Source organism: Odocoileus virginianus, chromosome 4 (genome assembly GCF_023699985.2).
Source record: "Odocoileus virginianus isolate 20LAN1187 ecotype Illinois chromosome 4, Ovbor_1.2, whole genome shotgun sequence".
Classification (NCBI taxonomy): domain Eukaryota; kingdom Metazoa; phylum Chordata; class Mammalia; order Artiodactyla; family Cervidae; genus Odocoileus; species Odocoileus virginianus.
Window position 1 is genome coordinate 92712055 of NC_069677.1, and position 16704 is coordinate 92728758.

General features: G+C 42.2%; 1 protein-coding gene across 2 annotated transcripts in view; it reads left to right on the top strand.

Moving 5' to 3' along the window:
- The first annotated feature begins 627 nt into the window (after positions 1–627).
- KCNH8 (potassium voltage-gated channel subfamily H member 8) overlaps positions 628–16704 on the top strand; it is a 444848-nt gene continuing 428771 nt past the window's right edge. For both annotated transcript variants that reach the window (XM_070467057.1, XM_070467059.1), the window contains exon 1: positions 628–904. In XM_070467057.1, the coding sequence (XP_070323158.1) occupies positions 829–904 (76 nt within the window). In that variant the 5' untranslated portion in view covers positions 628–828. The remainder of the gene's footprint in view (positions 905–16704) is intronic.

Consider the following 16704-nt stretch of genomic DNA (forward strand, 5'->3'; position numbering starts at 1 on the left):
GGTTTTGTTCCCCTTTCCCCGCAGAGTGGGACCCCGTTCACCGTCCACATAAAATCTATTATATCATTTCGTTCCTCTAGCTTAGCAGGGCCTGGGGGGACCGGTGGTCATCCGGGGGCGAGGGCTGAAGGCTCCGTTTCGGGGCCGGGGATGGGAAGGTGCGGAGACCCCGGCGGCGCCTGTGTCCCGGTTGAGAGACCCGCGGGCCTGGGGAGGGGGCCGCGCGACCCCCTCGGGCCGCTCCCGGGGGCGCCGGCGCGGGGCGCGGCGGGGGCGCCGGGAGGGGCCGGCCCCGGGGCGCGGGCGGCCGGGTACCTGCCCGACCTGTCTCCTCCCCTTCGCCGACACCACACCCACGGGACTCCGGGCTCCCCGGGAGAGGGCCGGCGCGGAACAAAGGGGTCTTTGTTCCCCGGCTCCCGGGGCCGGGAGCGGCGCTCGCTCGCGTCTCCCCGCGCCCCGAGCCTCGCGCAGCCCAGAGCGCCGCCCTCGCGACCCCCGCGCCGGCGGTCAGGGCGCGGCGCCCGGCGGGGAGGGGGCGCGCGGCGGGGGTACGGGGGCGCCCGCGGCCGTGGGGGCGGAGGGCGGGCCAGGCGGCCTCGCCGGGCGGGCCGGGCGCTGCGGGCCGGGCCGGGCGGGCGCCCCGGGGCTGCCCCCGCCAGAGCCGCGCCCCCGCCCTCGCGTCCTCCCGCCGCTCCGAGCGGCCCCTCGCCGGCGCCGGCCCCCTCCCGGCCGGCCCTGCGCTCCCCACTCTGCTTCTTGGCACTTTCCTCCCGAGCCATCCTTCTGCACAAACTTTGATGGAGAATTTCACACCGCGCTGGAAAGATGCCGGTTATGAAGGGATTGCTGGCGCCCCAGAACACCTTCCTGGACACCATCGCCACCCGTTTTGACGGAACACGTAAGTCTTGCACTTGGATGAGTTGCATATATATATATATATATTATTTTTAAGCGATCTTTTCTCATATAAATTACTTTCGTTCCCACTGTCCATTTTGCACCAGGGCAGAGTGTTTCCTTCGCTTCCTGCCGAGGTGTCTTTTGTGGGGAGAATTTATTTATTTTTTTTTTCAGTGTAGTGTTAACATTTCGGTGTATTTGGCCCCCTTGATTCTTGGGTTTGTAAAGGCTGGAAAAGAATCTGAAGAAAGACCTACATCTGTGTTCACTGTGGGACCCGTAATGCCTCTTTAAAGAATCGGTTTTTATTAATTTTATGGGGTGAAGATGAAAACTGTCCATATTGGTGAATTGCCAATCTATCTAGAGTTTCAAGGCTCCATAGACCGAAGAGCCTGGCGGGCTACAGCCCATGGGGTCGCAAAGAATCGGACACGGCTGAGCGCGACTAACACAACAAATTATAGGGAGAGTTTGGAGTGTTCTTTCTCCGTGGAGCTTCATTCCGAGAAGTCTTTTGGATAGGCATGATCCCATCTGAGTTTAAGAAATGCAACTAGAATCAAGATCGCCAAGTGTAAGCTTCCTGTAGAATTTTAAGCGTTGTGAATTGGTCAGAATATCGATTCCTGCTTCTCAGGTAGAATAAAATACCTTTCGATCTGAAAGTACCCTAGCACTCCAGGAGAGACTGTTGTGGAAGGAGATGCTGGGCATTCTAAAGGCTGATCTATCATAAGAGAAAGTTTCAACATCTACATATATATTTTGAGGGCGAAAATCACTGGACGTTTAGCTTGTTTAAGCTTCAGTTTAAAAGCAAAGATATGCCATGTGGCTTCTTGGAGACTTGATCACGTCTGCGAATGGTTCTCTTTCAGTACCACGGTCAGGTCCCCGTTACTTCCGGACTTCTCAAGCCCTCCTTCTCCGGGGGCGGTTGGTTTTCCTTGCAGTGAGCAGTCTGTGCTTTCGCTCGCAGCAAAAGCTATCACTATGAATACCCACACCGTCCTCCTAGCTTGTGTTGCTTCTGCGTGTTGTGTTTCCCTTTCTGCCTATACACAAGACTCGTAGAAACTCATTTGTTCCAAGGCTTGTCCCGATTCCGGTATCACTTTTTAGGATGATGGCATATTTCTCAGAGTTGGTGTGGAAGCACATACTATTTTCTCTCCAGTAGTCTGGATACACCGTCTTACGACGGTGGGAAGTAAATCCTGGACTTATGCGCTTCAGGAAGAGTTAGGAAAGTTTATGTGAGGGAGAAATGAAATATTTCCTGGATTTTGTTCAGTTTTTATTTTTGACATCCAGCCTACTCCGGGTGGTTGTTGTGAACATTCTTTCCGGTGGTTTTAATCTTTATCTTTAGCCTTTCCCTCCCGTTATGTTCCAGATGTGTCAGGCGGTCTGAGTGAAGAGCAATGCTATTGTCTTAGTCAGATGATAATAAGAGAAAATACCACCGTTAGGCATTCAAACCCTTGCCAATGCTATCTTACCCACCACCCAACCTCTACACAGCATCACCACTGCTGTCTTCATGCATGATTGCGGTTACTACGATTTATTACATTAGGAACTGATTAGTTTCTAGTGGATGTTATTCTTGAAGTTGAAAATTTAAACCCCTAAGACTTTTGATATTGATTACAGATGCATCTGTTGAAAAATGAACTAATTGGGAAACGGTGGTTGCTTATTTCATTGTCATTAAAGTCGAATGGAATGCAGTGTGTTCCCAGCATAGCCCTGGGAATTTCAGAAGGGCTATATTTAGGTATCAGTGGCTAATGAGAGGAGGCTTTGCATCATCTGTAAGAACACCTCTGCCTCTTTCACTATAACATTTGATAAAACAGAGGACATGTAAGAGAAAGAATGGTGTGCTAGTGAATAGCTCTTTTTCTATTTTGACTATGCATTCATGTGAATAAAATAGAAGGTTAGAAGTTTTAAACCTTGTTGGGGAAGACCATCATCACATAACCAGCATTTAGAATAATAGCAGAACTAAAAGTATAGAGGGAGAGCATGCCTGGTCTGTGCTCCAAGGGTCTGTGGAATTCCTGGAGGGGACCACTTGGTGTGAAATCAATCTGAAAATCAGTGGAGCACAGCCTATAATGATACCCCTCATCCCAACAAACCCCACTCGAGGAATGAGGATTCTGTCTTCTCATTTGCACTTCCTTTGAATTACAAGAAGACCTGAATAATCTGAAACTTAAAAGATTACTTTAAGCAAAATTTAGCCACACATTTTGCTGTATCTAGCATCATGGCAAATCATTTTGCCAGCTAAATATTTAGTCTATCTTTTTCTATTTTTTGATGTATTGACATAATTTTATTAAGTATAATTACTATCCCTGAAACTATTTTCCTATGATCATCCTTCGCTCTCTTGACTTTTTTAGAGCAGTCATTTATTTCCTTGGGAAAGATAAAACTACTTGCAAGTTTTAAATTTGCAAAATTACCACTTGCCCAAATAAAAATTATACTGGAGAAAGAGTAATGCTACTGTACTCAAAATGTAGTGTGTTTACTTGGTACATTTTCTGCCTTATTTGTTAGGTATATTTTATAGTCATGTTAACTTCTTACTCTGTTTTATTTTGGGCAATATCATTGAAAAAATAAAAGACCAAACAATAACCCTAGCAAGCCCCCTTAGTTAACCACCGTGCAGTATTATTATTATCTTTATTGACTTAATACTGTAGTGGAAAATAATAAATCTTGAAACATCTAAAATTTCTCCCAGGAAAAATTAAATATATGACAATAAAAGCCTAAAGCATAATCTATAATTTATCAGTTGATGTATTATCACAGAACAACATAAAAGAAGTTAATAATGCTTTTTATCACCTAGTGATACTTTCCCTGGGTTTCCCTGGTGGCTCAGTCAATAAAGAATCCACCTGTAATACAAGAGACCAACTGCGATGCAGGAGACCTGAGTCTGATCCCTCGATCGGGAAGATCCCCTGGAGATAGAAACGACAACCCACTCCAGTATTCTTGCCTGGAAAATTCCATGGACAGAGGAGCCTGGTGGGCTACAGTCCATGGGGTTGCAAAGAGTCGGACAAGACTGAGCGACTAAACCACCACCAGAGACACTTTATTGTTTGGCATAATAGGCTATTTTCTCTTTTTAATATTTAAGAAGTGACCTCTTTGTCAGGATTGAAAGACAGTAGTGGACTGTTAACTGAAAGTTTTTCCTCATATCCAATGTAATTTTTAACAACTATTGGAAAATATAAATCTTTTCATATAAAACTATCCTAGCATATATTTACTCTTGAAATATGTTCTCCTGGAAAATTAAATGTAAATGAGACTTAAAAAAACTAAGAACTTTGCAAATATTGAATATGTGTACCCCATTTAGGGGGAAAAAGTAACTCCAATGAATTTCTTCAACTCAGCATATAGCCATACTTCTCATTTGAAACAGTTAAACACACACACACACACACACACACACACACACAATCTTAACGTTATGACCTGCATATAGTTTATTTTTATTTTTACACTTTTAATGTACTTAAAAAATTATTTTCAGAGTAGACAATTGCTTTAAGGACATGAATATTACTCTGGACAAAGGGAAGGTATAATAACAGAACACATAAATGCATATGTTAAAACATAGTTTTTCAGTGTGACAAATATTTGCCACAGGGTACCATTTGAGAAAAATACATTTTTTTTTTTTTGAGTATATGAAACTTTCAAAGAAAAGTGTCCATTTTCAAACAAAGTGGTGCATTAGCCTATATTTTCCAGTCACATCAAAATTTGGCCAGAACACTTTTTTCCCCTTTGGGGTTAGTGAAACAAGGTCGAAGCTCTAAAGGAAGTTGGTAGCCCAGTGGACTCTGTCAAGGAGATTCCAGTCAAAGTATTCAGAAATAATGGTGGTTTAGACACTCATTCGTATTTGCATATGTTTTATGTGTTCCTGCTCCAAGTGGTCCAGCGACATTTGTTACATTGGAATGCTTCCTGTACATAAGCGGCTTTTCTTTTCGTCTTTATAGTTTCTTCAGAGTATGTAGACCTCATGATATGAGAAGCACAGAGAGAAGGTGCCCAGTGCTGCGGGAAGGGAGCGAAACACAGTGAGAAAGGGGGCACTGGGGGCTTCCTGAGTCTCTTCTGGGCTGCAGTGTGGAAAATATCGTCAAAGGCATTTAGCCAATAAGAAGAGTGAGCTCCATCGTGTGTGGGTCTGAACGTAAAAGGCCGTTCCATGGAAACCTTGGGATGCACTCCTGGCTGTCTCCCCACAAACGGCAGTTTATAAAGACTCGTCTGTGTTTTTTACATGCCACCGGTAGTCGCTGTTATTCCCACGTTTTATGTTCGGAGTGCTAGTTCCCGTGTTAGTGTTCTGTCTCTGTGCCATGAATCACCACACACTCAGTGACTTACCTGCTCACATTTCCTTCGGGTCAGGCATCCAGGCAGGGGCTAGCTGGGCCCTGTGCTCGGGGTTTCTAAGGACCACAAGGTGGCAACCAAGTCATCAGCTGGGGCTTGAGGGCCTCCTTCAAGCTCACATGGTTGTTGGAGGAATTTAGTTCCTTGGGGTTTTAGGACTAAGGCCTCTGTTTTCCTGCCAGTCTTCAGCTGGGGACTTTTTTCAGCAGCTGGCTTCCTCTGGGCTCCTGGTACAAAATCCCTCCCAGGCCCTCTCACATCAGACTGGCTTACTGCTTCACAATGGAACATAACTCAGCCATAAAAAAGAACTAAATAATGCTGCTAGCAGCAATGTGGGTGGACCTAGAAATCATCATACTGAGTGAAGCAAGTCAGAAAAGGACAACCCTCATATATTTGTCTTATATGCGGGACCTAAAAAAGGATATAAATGAACTTATTTACAAAGCAGAAATAGGCTCACTGATACAGAAAATAAAATTATGATTGCCAAGGGGGAAGGGTGAAGAGTGAAAGTGCCTCAGCCACGTCTGACTCTTTGTGACCCTGTGGTTAGCCCGCCAGGCTCCTCCGTCCATGGAATTCTCCAGGCAGAAGACCCGAGTGGGTTGCCACTTCCTCCTCCAGGGGACAAGGGTCTCCTGCATTGCAGGTGGATTCTTTACCGGCTGAGCTACCAGGGAGGCCCGGCGGGGAAGGGGGAGAGGGATAAATTGGAGATTAGGGACTGACATGTACACACTGCTAAATATAAAATAGATAATGAATTAGGATTTACTCTGCAGCTCAGAGGACTCTGCTCAGTACTCTAATGGCCAATATGGGAGAAGAATCGAAAAAAGAGTAGATATGTGTATCTATGTAACGGAGTCACTTTGCTGCAGAAGCTAACACATTGTAAATCAACTATACTAAAACAAAAATTAAAAAAAAAAAAAAGCAAGGATGCCTTTCTTTTAGGAGCTCACCTCCATCAGATCCACCCAGAATAGTCTCCCTTTTGATGTACTCAAAGTCGACTGATTAGGGATCTTAATTACATCTGTAAAGTCCCTTCTGAAATCACAGGACCTGTCCAAATGCAAGAGAAAGGGTTAGATGAGGTCTTACACAAGGGATTGGAAATCTCATGAGCTGGCTCAGAATTCAGTCTGCTAACAGCGCTGTCCCATTGCTGTACCATCACACAAAGCCTCACATTTTCACATCTGTCTTTCTGCAAAGCAGGTTTACTGAGCATGGTCTCTGTGATTCTGTATGCACATAAACTCTCATCTGAATCCTTGGTGAATGTATGGCCCAACTCTCTGGGTGGAAGGTGTTTCTTTATATTTGGTGATGATGTATGAGTCAGCCCAGCTGAGGATGCGTTTAGTCAGCTGTGTTATCAGATTCTTCATTCTCGGATCTAGGAAAAATGTGGGAGACGTAAGGATATTTTCAGAATGTTAATCCCAGTCTTTTGACAGTGTGCACACTCTTTCCAGATAAGGAAGCTTCCATGGGGTCTGTTGGTCTGGGAACTGGAGGGTGAACCAGTCCACAGATGTGGCATCCATCTAGGAGTCAAGACGAGTCCTTGTACCCTAAGCTGACCGAGCTGTTTCCACGTTATTTACCTTCAGAACCACTTCTGTAACTGGGCTAGCATGTGGACTGTTTTGACAGTATGTTTTCCATCTCTTTCTTATGCCTCTAACCGTGTTTCAAATTTTAAGAAACTCCACATTGTGCACTCTTGTATTGAGGTTGACTGTGTTAAATTAAACAATTTTCTCTACGTAAGCTTTATCCCAAGTTTACTAACAAATAGAAAAGAAGAAAGAAAGAGGGAGAGGGAAGAACAAATTGAGAAGAGGGATGAGGAAGGAGGGAATTATTTCTTTTCACTCTTTTAACTTGAGAGATGAATTCTTTATCCTGCAAAAGACTTATCATGTAGGTTCTCAAAATTTTTCTGCAGTGAACAAAGTGTTTGACTTATAAGAATTTGGATTTACGACTTCCCTGGTGGCTCAGTGGTAAAGAATCAGCCTGCAAATACAGGAGATGTAGGTTTGATCCCTGGCTTAGCAAGATCCCCTAGAAGAGGGCATGGCAACCCATTCTAGAGTTCTTGCTTGGGAAATCCCATGGACAGTGAAGCCTGCTGGGCTACATCCATAGGGTTGCACATGAGTCAGACATGACTTAGCTAACCAGAACTGCATTTCTTTGAATGAGTGAGATATACTAATAGTAAGAAAAATTTTGCTACGTGACCTTTAAAAGTACCAGATAATTTTGTTTTGACATCATCATATAGAAGAACATGGATGGGTAAACATGTTAAGGATGGAAGTTATACCCCCAGTGTATTTTCCCTAGGCTCTGGTATTTGGTGTTGCCTGTAGACCAGACACGATGCTCTTCTGGGAGGGCGCGTTCTCTCTTAGGACGTCTTTACTCAGGATGTTAAGCATTTCTTCAAGGATATTTAATCCATGCTGACTCTATACAGAGCCATTATGCTAGGATCTTTGGGGTAAATCGGGTTTGTCCTTCTCTCAAAGAGGACAATAAACGTATGCACAGATTACCACCATCACGTTGGAAAGGGGTACACATGTCCAGGACGTGTAGGCGAAGGACTGCACATTTGGATGAGGGAGAAATAGCTTCTCCAGGGGCCATCACACAGTAAACGACTTCCGGGTGGGAATGGTTGGCTCCCATATGACAAGGGCAAAAAACAATCTTCCTTTTACTTTGCCAACTTGTGTAGAACTTGTCACTGAGCCTAGGAAACTGAAGATACTCCTTTTGTTTTTCTTTTTTAAATTGAAGTGTAGCTGGTACACAATATTATATGCCTCAGGTGTACAATATAGTGATTCACAAACTGTGAAGGTCATATTCCACTTATAGTTATTATAAAACATCGGCTGTATTTTCCATGTTGTGCAGCGTATCCGTGTAGCTTATTTTCTACCTGAAGATTTGTACCGTCTTAATCCCTACTGCTATACTCTCCTTCCTCGCTTCCCTCCGAAAGTGTTCATTCTTTCCAGCTAGAGATTACTCTCAGCTTCCACGAGAGTTTTGCAGTTTTTTTTCAGCTTCTGCCCATTAAGGTTTACAATACTTAGTGTCTGAATTTTAGCCTGGGCTCTCTGAACAAAGCCGAGAGTCTCAAGCTTGTGGGCTTCAGTGGGGAAGAGCTACATTGGTCTGGTCTTGCCTTTGAAAAAGCAAGATAACTATTTTATTGAGTGTGTGTGTGTCTGTGTGGGTTTATCTGGCTCTTATGTCTCGATGCTTTTAGTTAATTCTTGTAGGCTGTCCAAGTGTGTAAACCAGATCCCTAAGATCCTTCTTCTTACTGTGTCCTAATAAAGTCTTTACACTTGAGCACGGGTCCCCTACTATGCAGTGAAATTGTGCGTTCCTCATTTGTTTATGAATATCTGCTTTGCCCATGAAGCCAGCTTTCCTTGGGAAAGGGAAAGATTGATTTCTGACTACATAGCTGAGCGCCTTTCTCCCCCAGGCCTGCTGACCCCTGGCTTGTACTGTAGGACCACACCCGTGAAGAAGAAAAACAACTGAGGGTGTTCTAGTCCCCGTGAAGCGACTGGAGAAGTGCCAACCCTCAAAGGTACAGAATTGCCACTTCTTCAGAGACAGTAGGTTCACCCAGGCAATGCCTATTTGCTGATCCAGTCTAAACCCTAAGTTTTTAAAATCCATTTTACAAACAAAAATGATGAGGTTTCAACTTCATCTGTGGCATAGTTCATACTTAACCACGGCAGCAACTAAAGAGTTTTCTCAGTCATTTAAACAGTCAAATGTGGTTCTTGGCTTATAAATTCCCTGGAAAATTAATTTTGCTTTCCTTTTTAGCTGATAACACAACTCTCTCTCTTAAGCCCTTCAAAGTCCACATGACCCCCAGTGAACAGATAATCTTTCCTAGCCCACGAGCCCTGTTTGTTCTCTGGCGCCGTAGCTGGCACCCCCACCCACCGCTTTCTTCAGGCTGGGGGTCTGAGCCCGCCTGGGCGGCCGTCCGGCTCAGGGTCGTCTTCGAGGCTTCGCGCGGAAACGCCCTGACGTGGCGCCTCGTCTCCCCGTCGCTGCTTCCGCTTTCCTTTGGATGCGGTTCCTCCTGGGCACGGCGGCAGCCTTGCTCTCTGGACCCTCGGGGGCATGAGCTTCTATCTGACCCCCCTGTTCCCCCTTCAGTCCGCACTGTCCCCAGAGTGGTTTCCGTAAAAGCAGGGGCCTCATTTAAGCCTGTGACCGCCGGTTCCCGGCCACCTCTTGGAGGGGTCCAGAGCCCGCAGGGGCGCCTGACCCCAAGGTCACCCTGCAGGCTCCTGTCCAGCCCGCGCCGCCTCAGGCTGCAGACGCCCTGGCCCGGAACCCTCTGGGCCTCTGCCTGGCTCCCGCCCCGAGGCTGCGGAGAGTCGGGCGGCCTCTGCCCTGGCCGCCGGGGCCTGGCCCGGGCCGTGCCTTGCCCAGCCCCGCTGTGCATCCGGTCTCAGCGCCCAGCCACCAGCTTCTCCCGGCTCTGGCTGGGTCACCGCTCACGTGTCGCTTCCTTGCTGGGGCTTACGCTGGGAAGGAAGTCTGTGCTCAGAAAATGCTTCTTTGGGTAAAAGAAGTCACATTTCTGAAAGACCAGGTGTGTATACTGACTGTCTTGAATTCCTTTCAGTGATAGCTGCTGCTCTATTTGTGAATGTAGTTTTGAAACATAATTCTAGACTGGCTCCTAGCCCTTCATGTTCACATGGGTGAAGGACTGATTTCTCTTATGAAGCTCAGGATAACAGTGACTACCGTTTGGGGCCTGTCTGCATCCATGCTGTGTGTCTTGCTGGTGCTTTATCTGTTCCCACACAGCCCGGCTCAGCCAGGAGGCAGGCACTTCAGCGCGTTTCCGTACCAGATGACAGGCCTCAAGCTCGGGATTTTCCCAACGTTATCACAGTAGCTTGTGATTTTTCTACTATAGCCTGTGCTTTTTCTACTATATCACACTGCCTCTAAAATGTGGTTTTTTAATAGTAAGTATAAACAGGCTGGGACAATCTGTGATAGCATTGCTAGTTTCTGACTCTTGCAAAAAGGGATTTCTGCTTTAAAGATTTTAGCCTTTTCTGGTTCATATACTGTTTTCCCTTTTGATATATTATGGTTTAAGTACTTGTCATTTAAGGAATGTTTTTCGATTGGTACTTAAAGACTCGTCTCTGGAACTACTAAGCGCACTCACTTGCAAAGCAGTTTTGCTCATCAAAGAAAATCTACTGTCCGTTTTTTTAAAAGAAAAAGGAATCCCATCTTCTTTGAGATTTTGGTCCTTAAAATTTACTGACTTTAGAATTTTCTGTGATGTTTTTGTTGTCAGGCTAATCTTTCTATAGAAGATATTCTAATTCTTATGGCTGTTATAGGGACCTTTTTTTTGTATTTTTACACTGTTAATGCCTTACACAGGAAATTCTTCTACTTATTTTGAGTCTACTTTTATTGGGAGAAATATATTCTCAAGTGTTAGGCACTTTTAGCAGCAATCATTTACCCTTTCTTTATAATGAACCTACAGGCAGAGGGCTTCCCTAGTAGCTCAGTTGGTGAAGAATCTGCCTGCAGTGCAGGAGACCCGGCTTTGATCCCTGGGTGGGGAAGAGCCGCTGGAGAGGGGAATGGCAGCCCACTCCAGTCCTCTTGCCTGGAGAATCCCATGGTCGGAGGAGCCTGGAGGGCTGCAGTCCATGGAATCGCAGAGTTGGACACGACTGTGCGACTCACTTTCCTTTACAGGAAGAAGTCAGGGCACCTAGGTTTCTAACTCGCAGATCTCATCTAAAGCACTCTGTTTTTTTGGCTTGTTTTTTGTTCTGATAAGTCTTTGGGACAGATTTCCCTTTTGTACTTCTCAGTCCAACAGAGTTCCTTACTCTTCTTACTTTCTTAGTCATTAAACTAGAGGGAACCAAGACCAGAACACTCATCCAACTTTCAATGTTTTATCTGATTGTCTAGAAGAAATGATCTTTGTAAGAAGTTCAGATGTTATCAAAATGTCAGATACTCACTTTGATAGAAAGGAACTTGTCCTTAAGTGTGGCATTCTGGCCATTGCTTCAGTGGAAAGAATGATGTGGAAGAGTAAATGGAGCCTATTTTAACCTCAGCCCAGAAGGCTGTTTCTACTATGATTCCATGAATTGTGGAGAAGAGTGAATGTCTTGGGACTGCAGCTTTTGTGTTGTATTGTAACTTTTGGTTTGAATAAAAGTTATATGGTTAATAAAGAGATAATAGCTATTTGCCTAGCATTTCAGCATACTCATTCTTTCACTCCATCGCTTGAATTGCTTTTGAACGAATCGATGAAAAGTGGCTTCCTATTGTCATTTTTAATGTACATGTATTTACTGTAAGGGAAGCAGAGCATTATTTAATATATTTGAGTTCTATTTAAATTTCCTTTCCTGATCATATTTGTTTGTTCATATTCATTACCCTTTATTAATTACATGTTTCATTCCCTTTTTGACATTTGTGAGCTCTTTACATAGTCAAACACTGAACACTTTATTAGTGACGTGAATTGTGTATGTTCCCTCCAGTTTTGGTGGATTTTAGCATTTTTATGTAAATGAATCAATTGATTTTCCTTTTAGGATTTCTGTGTTCTGTGCCATACTTAAAGAAATGTTTTCTCTTCTGAAATTATTAAAAAGATATATCCTATATATATGTGTTCTACCATAGTTTCATTTTGTATATTCATTTTTTTCTACTTAATACATTGTATAATTTGATCTATTGAGTACAATGTAGGGATCAGATTCTTCCTTTCTAGATCCGTATCCATTTTTCTAACAATATTCTTCCATAATTCATCTTTTCCATGCTGATTTGAAATGTCTAGATTATCATATTCTACATTTGTCTGTGTAATTCCATTTTTGACTTATTACATTCATCTATCTTCTTCTTAATGTGTAGTTTCACAGTTTTAATTATAGAAGATTTATGATGTGTGTTAAAAGTCTCATTCTATTCTGTTTCCCCTCCAGAATGTTACTTGGTTAATCATACTTATTTGGAAGTCCACAGGAACTTAAGAATCAGATTATCTAGTTGAAAAACCCCTCCTGGTATTTTTAATGGAATCTCCTGTAGGAAAATGGCATTTCTATAATGTTGAAAATTCATATCCAAAAATTTGCTGTGTATTTTTATCTTTCACATCTTTTTTTGGGATTCTCAATAAAGGTCTTGTGTATTTCTAGTTTATTTGATCCCTAGTAATTTTATCTTTGTAACTGCTATATAGAATTGATTCTTCCACTGTTTAGTGTTTCTAATTCAGTCATGTTTATTTATTTGAAGGCTATTGATTCTTATATTTTTTTAATTTTTCTAACCAGTCAGCTTGCTGAGCTTCTATTAATCTTTGTAATAATTTTGCACTTGGGTTTTTGAGGTTTTCAGGTAAGAAATAATATTGCTGTCAAATAATAAAAAGTTTGCTTTCTTATTCCCAGTGTTCAAAGCTCTTACTTTTGTCCCTTTAATTTTTCTGTTGTCTAGTTGCTTTGGCTAGTATTATAAGTACTAAAAAAATGGTGATGATAAACAACATCTTTCTTGTTCTTGACTTTAATGGGAATTATTTTAGTGTTTTTCTAATAAGAATTTTTCTGGTTTTTAGTTTGAGAAATATTTTATTATTAAGAGGTTTCATTATGTGTTCTTATTTTATCAAGCAGTTTAATCAATTCTTTTCATCATCTATTCAAGTAATTCTGTGGTTCTTGTTGAATCAATTAATAGATTCTTTTGACAGGTTTTATAATTTCAACTATCCTGGCATTCTTTCAATAAAAATTTCTTGGATGTGTTGCTAGTTTTTACTTGTTAATGTTTTATTTAGCACTTCACTTAGAATTTTACTTGTTACCGTTTTATTTAGAATTTCAGAATGTGTGTAATATTCATTTTTTGTTTGTGTACGTTATTGGCTTTTTGGTAGGGATCCACACATCCATATTTGTGGCAGTTATGATGTAGTCTCATTGGGTTTAATATTGGTGCCAGATTTTTCTTAATTTAATGTATTATCATTAACTGTCACTTTAAAACAAGTGAAGACGGGCTGGTAGGTCTCTAGTTAGTTCTGCAGTTCTGGCTTAGGTCAGTTTTCTAGTGGCGTCTCAGATGTCTGTGTGCTGAGTGCAGTTCTTACTTTAATGTTTAATGTGCCCTCAAATCTGAAAGATGCCCAGCAACAGATCTTTTATCCCGGCATTTTCCAGATGAAAAACATGCATGCATGTCCTTTCCTAGAACAACACGCACTTTGCACAACCCCCGCCTGTAGCACCGTGTCTTGCAACATGCATGTCACTACAGGGCCACAAGCTCATGCGCTCAGTAGGAGACATGGGTTCAGTGGACGTGAACGTGCTCACATTTGTATCTATCGTGGGTGCCCATACTGGGGCAGTTACTGACCGCATTAACATCAGGAGCCACAAATCTGCTGAATAAGCATCAGCATGTTTTTATTTTTTAAATTAGTATCTGATGTCAGGAAATTATGCCTGCAAATGACAGTTCATCCCACAGAAAGTACCTTGGTCATAGTTGTTGTGTAGCATTGCTGCTGAGTTCAGGTTCATACTGCTTGCTGCAACAGGTCAGTAAGTCGAGAGAGGAGTTGTTGGGCAAGGAGTATTGATTTTATTTGAAAAGCCAGCCGACCAAGAAGATGGTGGACCAGTGTCCCAAAGAACCTCTTAGCAGAGTTAGAATCATTCAGGCTTCTTTTAGCCTTAAAGGGTAGGAGGTTGTTGCAAACTGCTTGGTTCAAAATCCCTTTGATATTGCAGCTGTCCTTGTAAGTCTGTACGATGTTCCTAAAAAACTCCAAGACATTTTTTGTTTTCAGTTCTGCAATTTGTTAATCTCTATGTGGAAAAGTGTTATACCTTTAAATTTCAGAGCCTCAACAATGGGTTATTCTGTGTATTTCAGGCTCTAGGCAATGTTCTTTTCCAAATGCCCAGAGTCAGCTTGACTAAGCTGGGGCAAGAGCACAGAGGTTTAAAGGAAGAGGAACAGACCCAACATGGAGTCTGGTCTGCTCTTCTCTGTTGGAGCCTGATTTCTCATTTAGATCAAAGAATTGATCTTCTAAATGAATTTCATTCATTCATTTTTTTGGGTGAAGTTTGTAACGGTATAATTTATATGCCATATATATGGAATTTAGGAAGATGGTAACAATGACCCTATATGCGAGACAGCAAAAGAGACACAGATGTAAAGAACAGTCTTTTGGACTCTGTGGGAGGTGAGGGTGGGATGATTTGAGAGGGTAGCGCTGAAACGTGTGTATTACCCTATGTGAAGTGGATCGCTGGTCCAGGTTGGATGCATGAGACAGGGCGCTCAGGGCTGGTGCACTGGGATGACCCCGAGGGATGGGATGGGGGGAGGTGGGGGGGGGTTCAGGGTGGGGGACACATGTAGCTGTGTCTGATTCATGCCGATGTTTGGCAAAAACCACCAGAATATTGTAAAGTAGTTAGCCTCCAATTAAAATAAATAAATCAATTAAAAAAATTACGTGCCATAAAATCATCCCTTGTAAATATAATTCAATGAAGTTTACAAAAAACCTGTAGTCATAAAACTACCACCACATTCAAGATTTGCAGCAGTATCTTCCCTTTCCCACCAAGGTTATTACTCTCCTCCCACTTCCAGTCTCTAGGGACAACCAATTTTTTTTTCCCCCTCCTTATGGTTTTACCTTTTCTAGGATATATGGTTAATGTGAAACCATATAGTGTGTAGCATTTTGGTGTGGGCGGGGTGCTGCTGGCTTCTTTCACTTAGCATAATGCTTTTGCAGTTAGATTTTTTGCATGTGTCAGTAGTTCAATTTTGTTGTTGAAAACTTTATTCAGTTTTAAAGTTGAGTTTTCTGGTGCACAGAAAGAAATGAAGCAACAGTGGGTTAATGTATTGATTCAATAGTAGAAGAACTTAGTATTTATACCATCAAAGTTTTCTATGAAAAAATCAGTTAATTTTAATAATACTTGAGTTTTTACATCAAATTCATGGATGTAAGTAAAGCTTTCCCAAGTTTATTTTATAGACGATAAATCATATATCATTTTAAGTGTTACTGTAAATTCAGTTAAATGAATCATTAAAAATAAAATTAATGTAAATTATGATGGAGTGTAGGGTCATAGTGGGAGAAGGCAATGGCATCCCACTCCAGTACTCTTGCCTGGAAAATCCCGTGGACGGAGGAGCCTGGTGGACTGTGGTCCATGGGGTCACACAGAGTCGGACTCGACTGAAGTGACTTAGCAGCAGCAGGGTCATAGTGAAGATAATACATATCAAATTAAAAAACATATGCAGGAGGAAGAAATGTGCTTGAACTTTGTTGTACATTTTTGTGTCCAAAAAGTGGTATATTCTAGCAATTATTATAGAGGCTATAATGCTCAGAATTACCAAATATGTTTATATGTGAAGAATTCGTTACAGCGGTCACACTATGTGACATTTATTAAATACAGGAGAGCATGTGGCGTGGCAGAACCTGGCTTGTCTTTTTACTGCCATCATCAGCCAGGATTTTAAACAGTCTGAGCCTTTGAATGAATGCTTTGTAAACAGCCTAAGTGCCTGACAATTATTATTCTTTTCTGAATGAGCCTTTTATATTTTTCTTTTCATTTTGTTTGAAATCACTTGAAAATATTTAGTCAAAGTATTTAATCAGCAGAGTATAAAACAGCAGAGTATTAAAAAACTTCATTTTAGTGGATAGCAAGTATTGTAAACCAAGCTTAAAGACAGGAATACATTGAAATGTATCACTAGATAAGAAAGAGGGAAAGTGAAGCAGTAAGAGCTCACACTGTGTGCTAGATTTAAGAATTTTCCTTTGGAATATTTGGAATATTTTAGCTTGGAAGACTTGGCTTCTGCCTTTACTTGGGCACAGTGGTCAGTACTGAAAGTGAACACAGTTGAAAACGTCTGTCATTTCGCAGCACCTACGTTTGACAACACATTGAAAAGAATCATGGAGATCCTTTTTATGACAGTTTCTTATACTGTAAAATTTGTATTGTATTGTACCTTTTTTGAAGGTAATTTCTCTGAGTAATGAAAGGACCAATGAGGGATTTGTACTGAAATACTTAGATGCTCAACATAAAAAGTAGAATTGAGATTTTCCTCAATGTAGCAAAATGTTGGGAACAAATAGAATTGAAAATATTCTCTGTG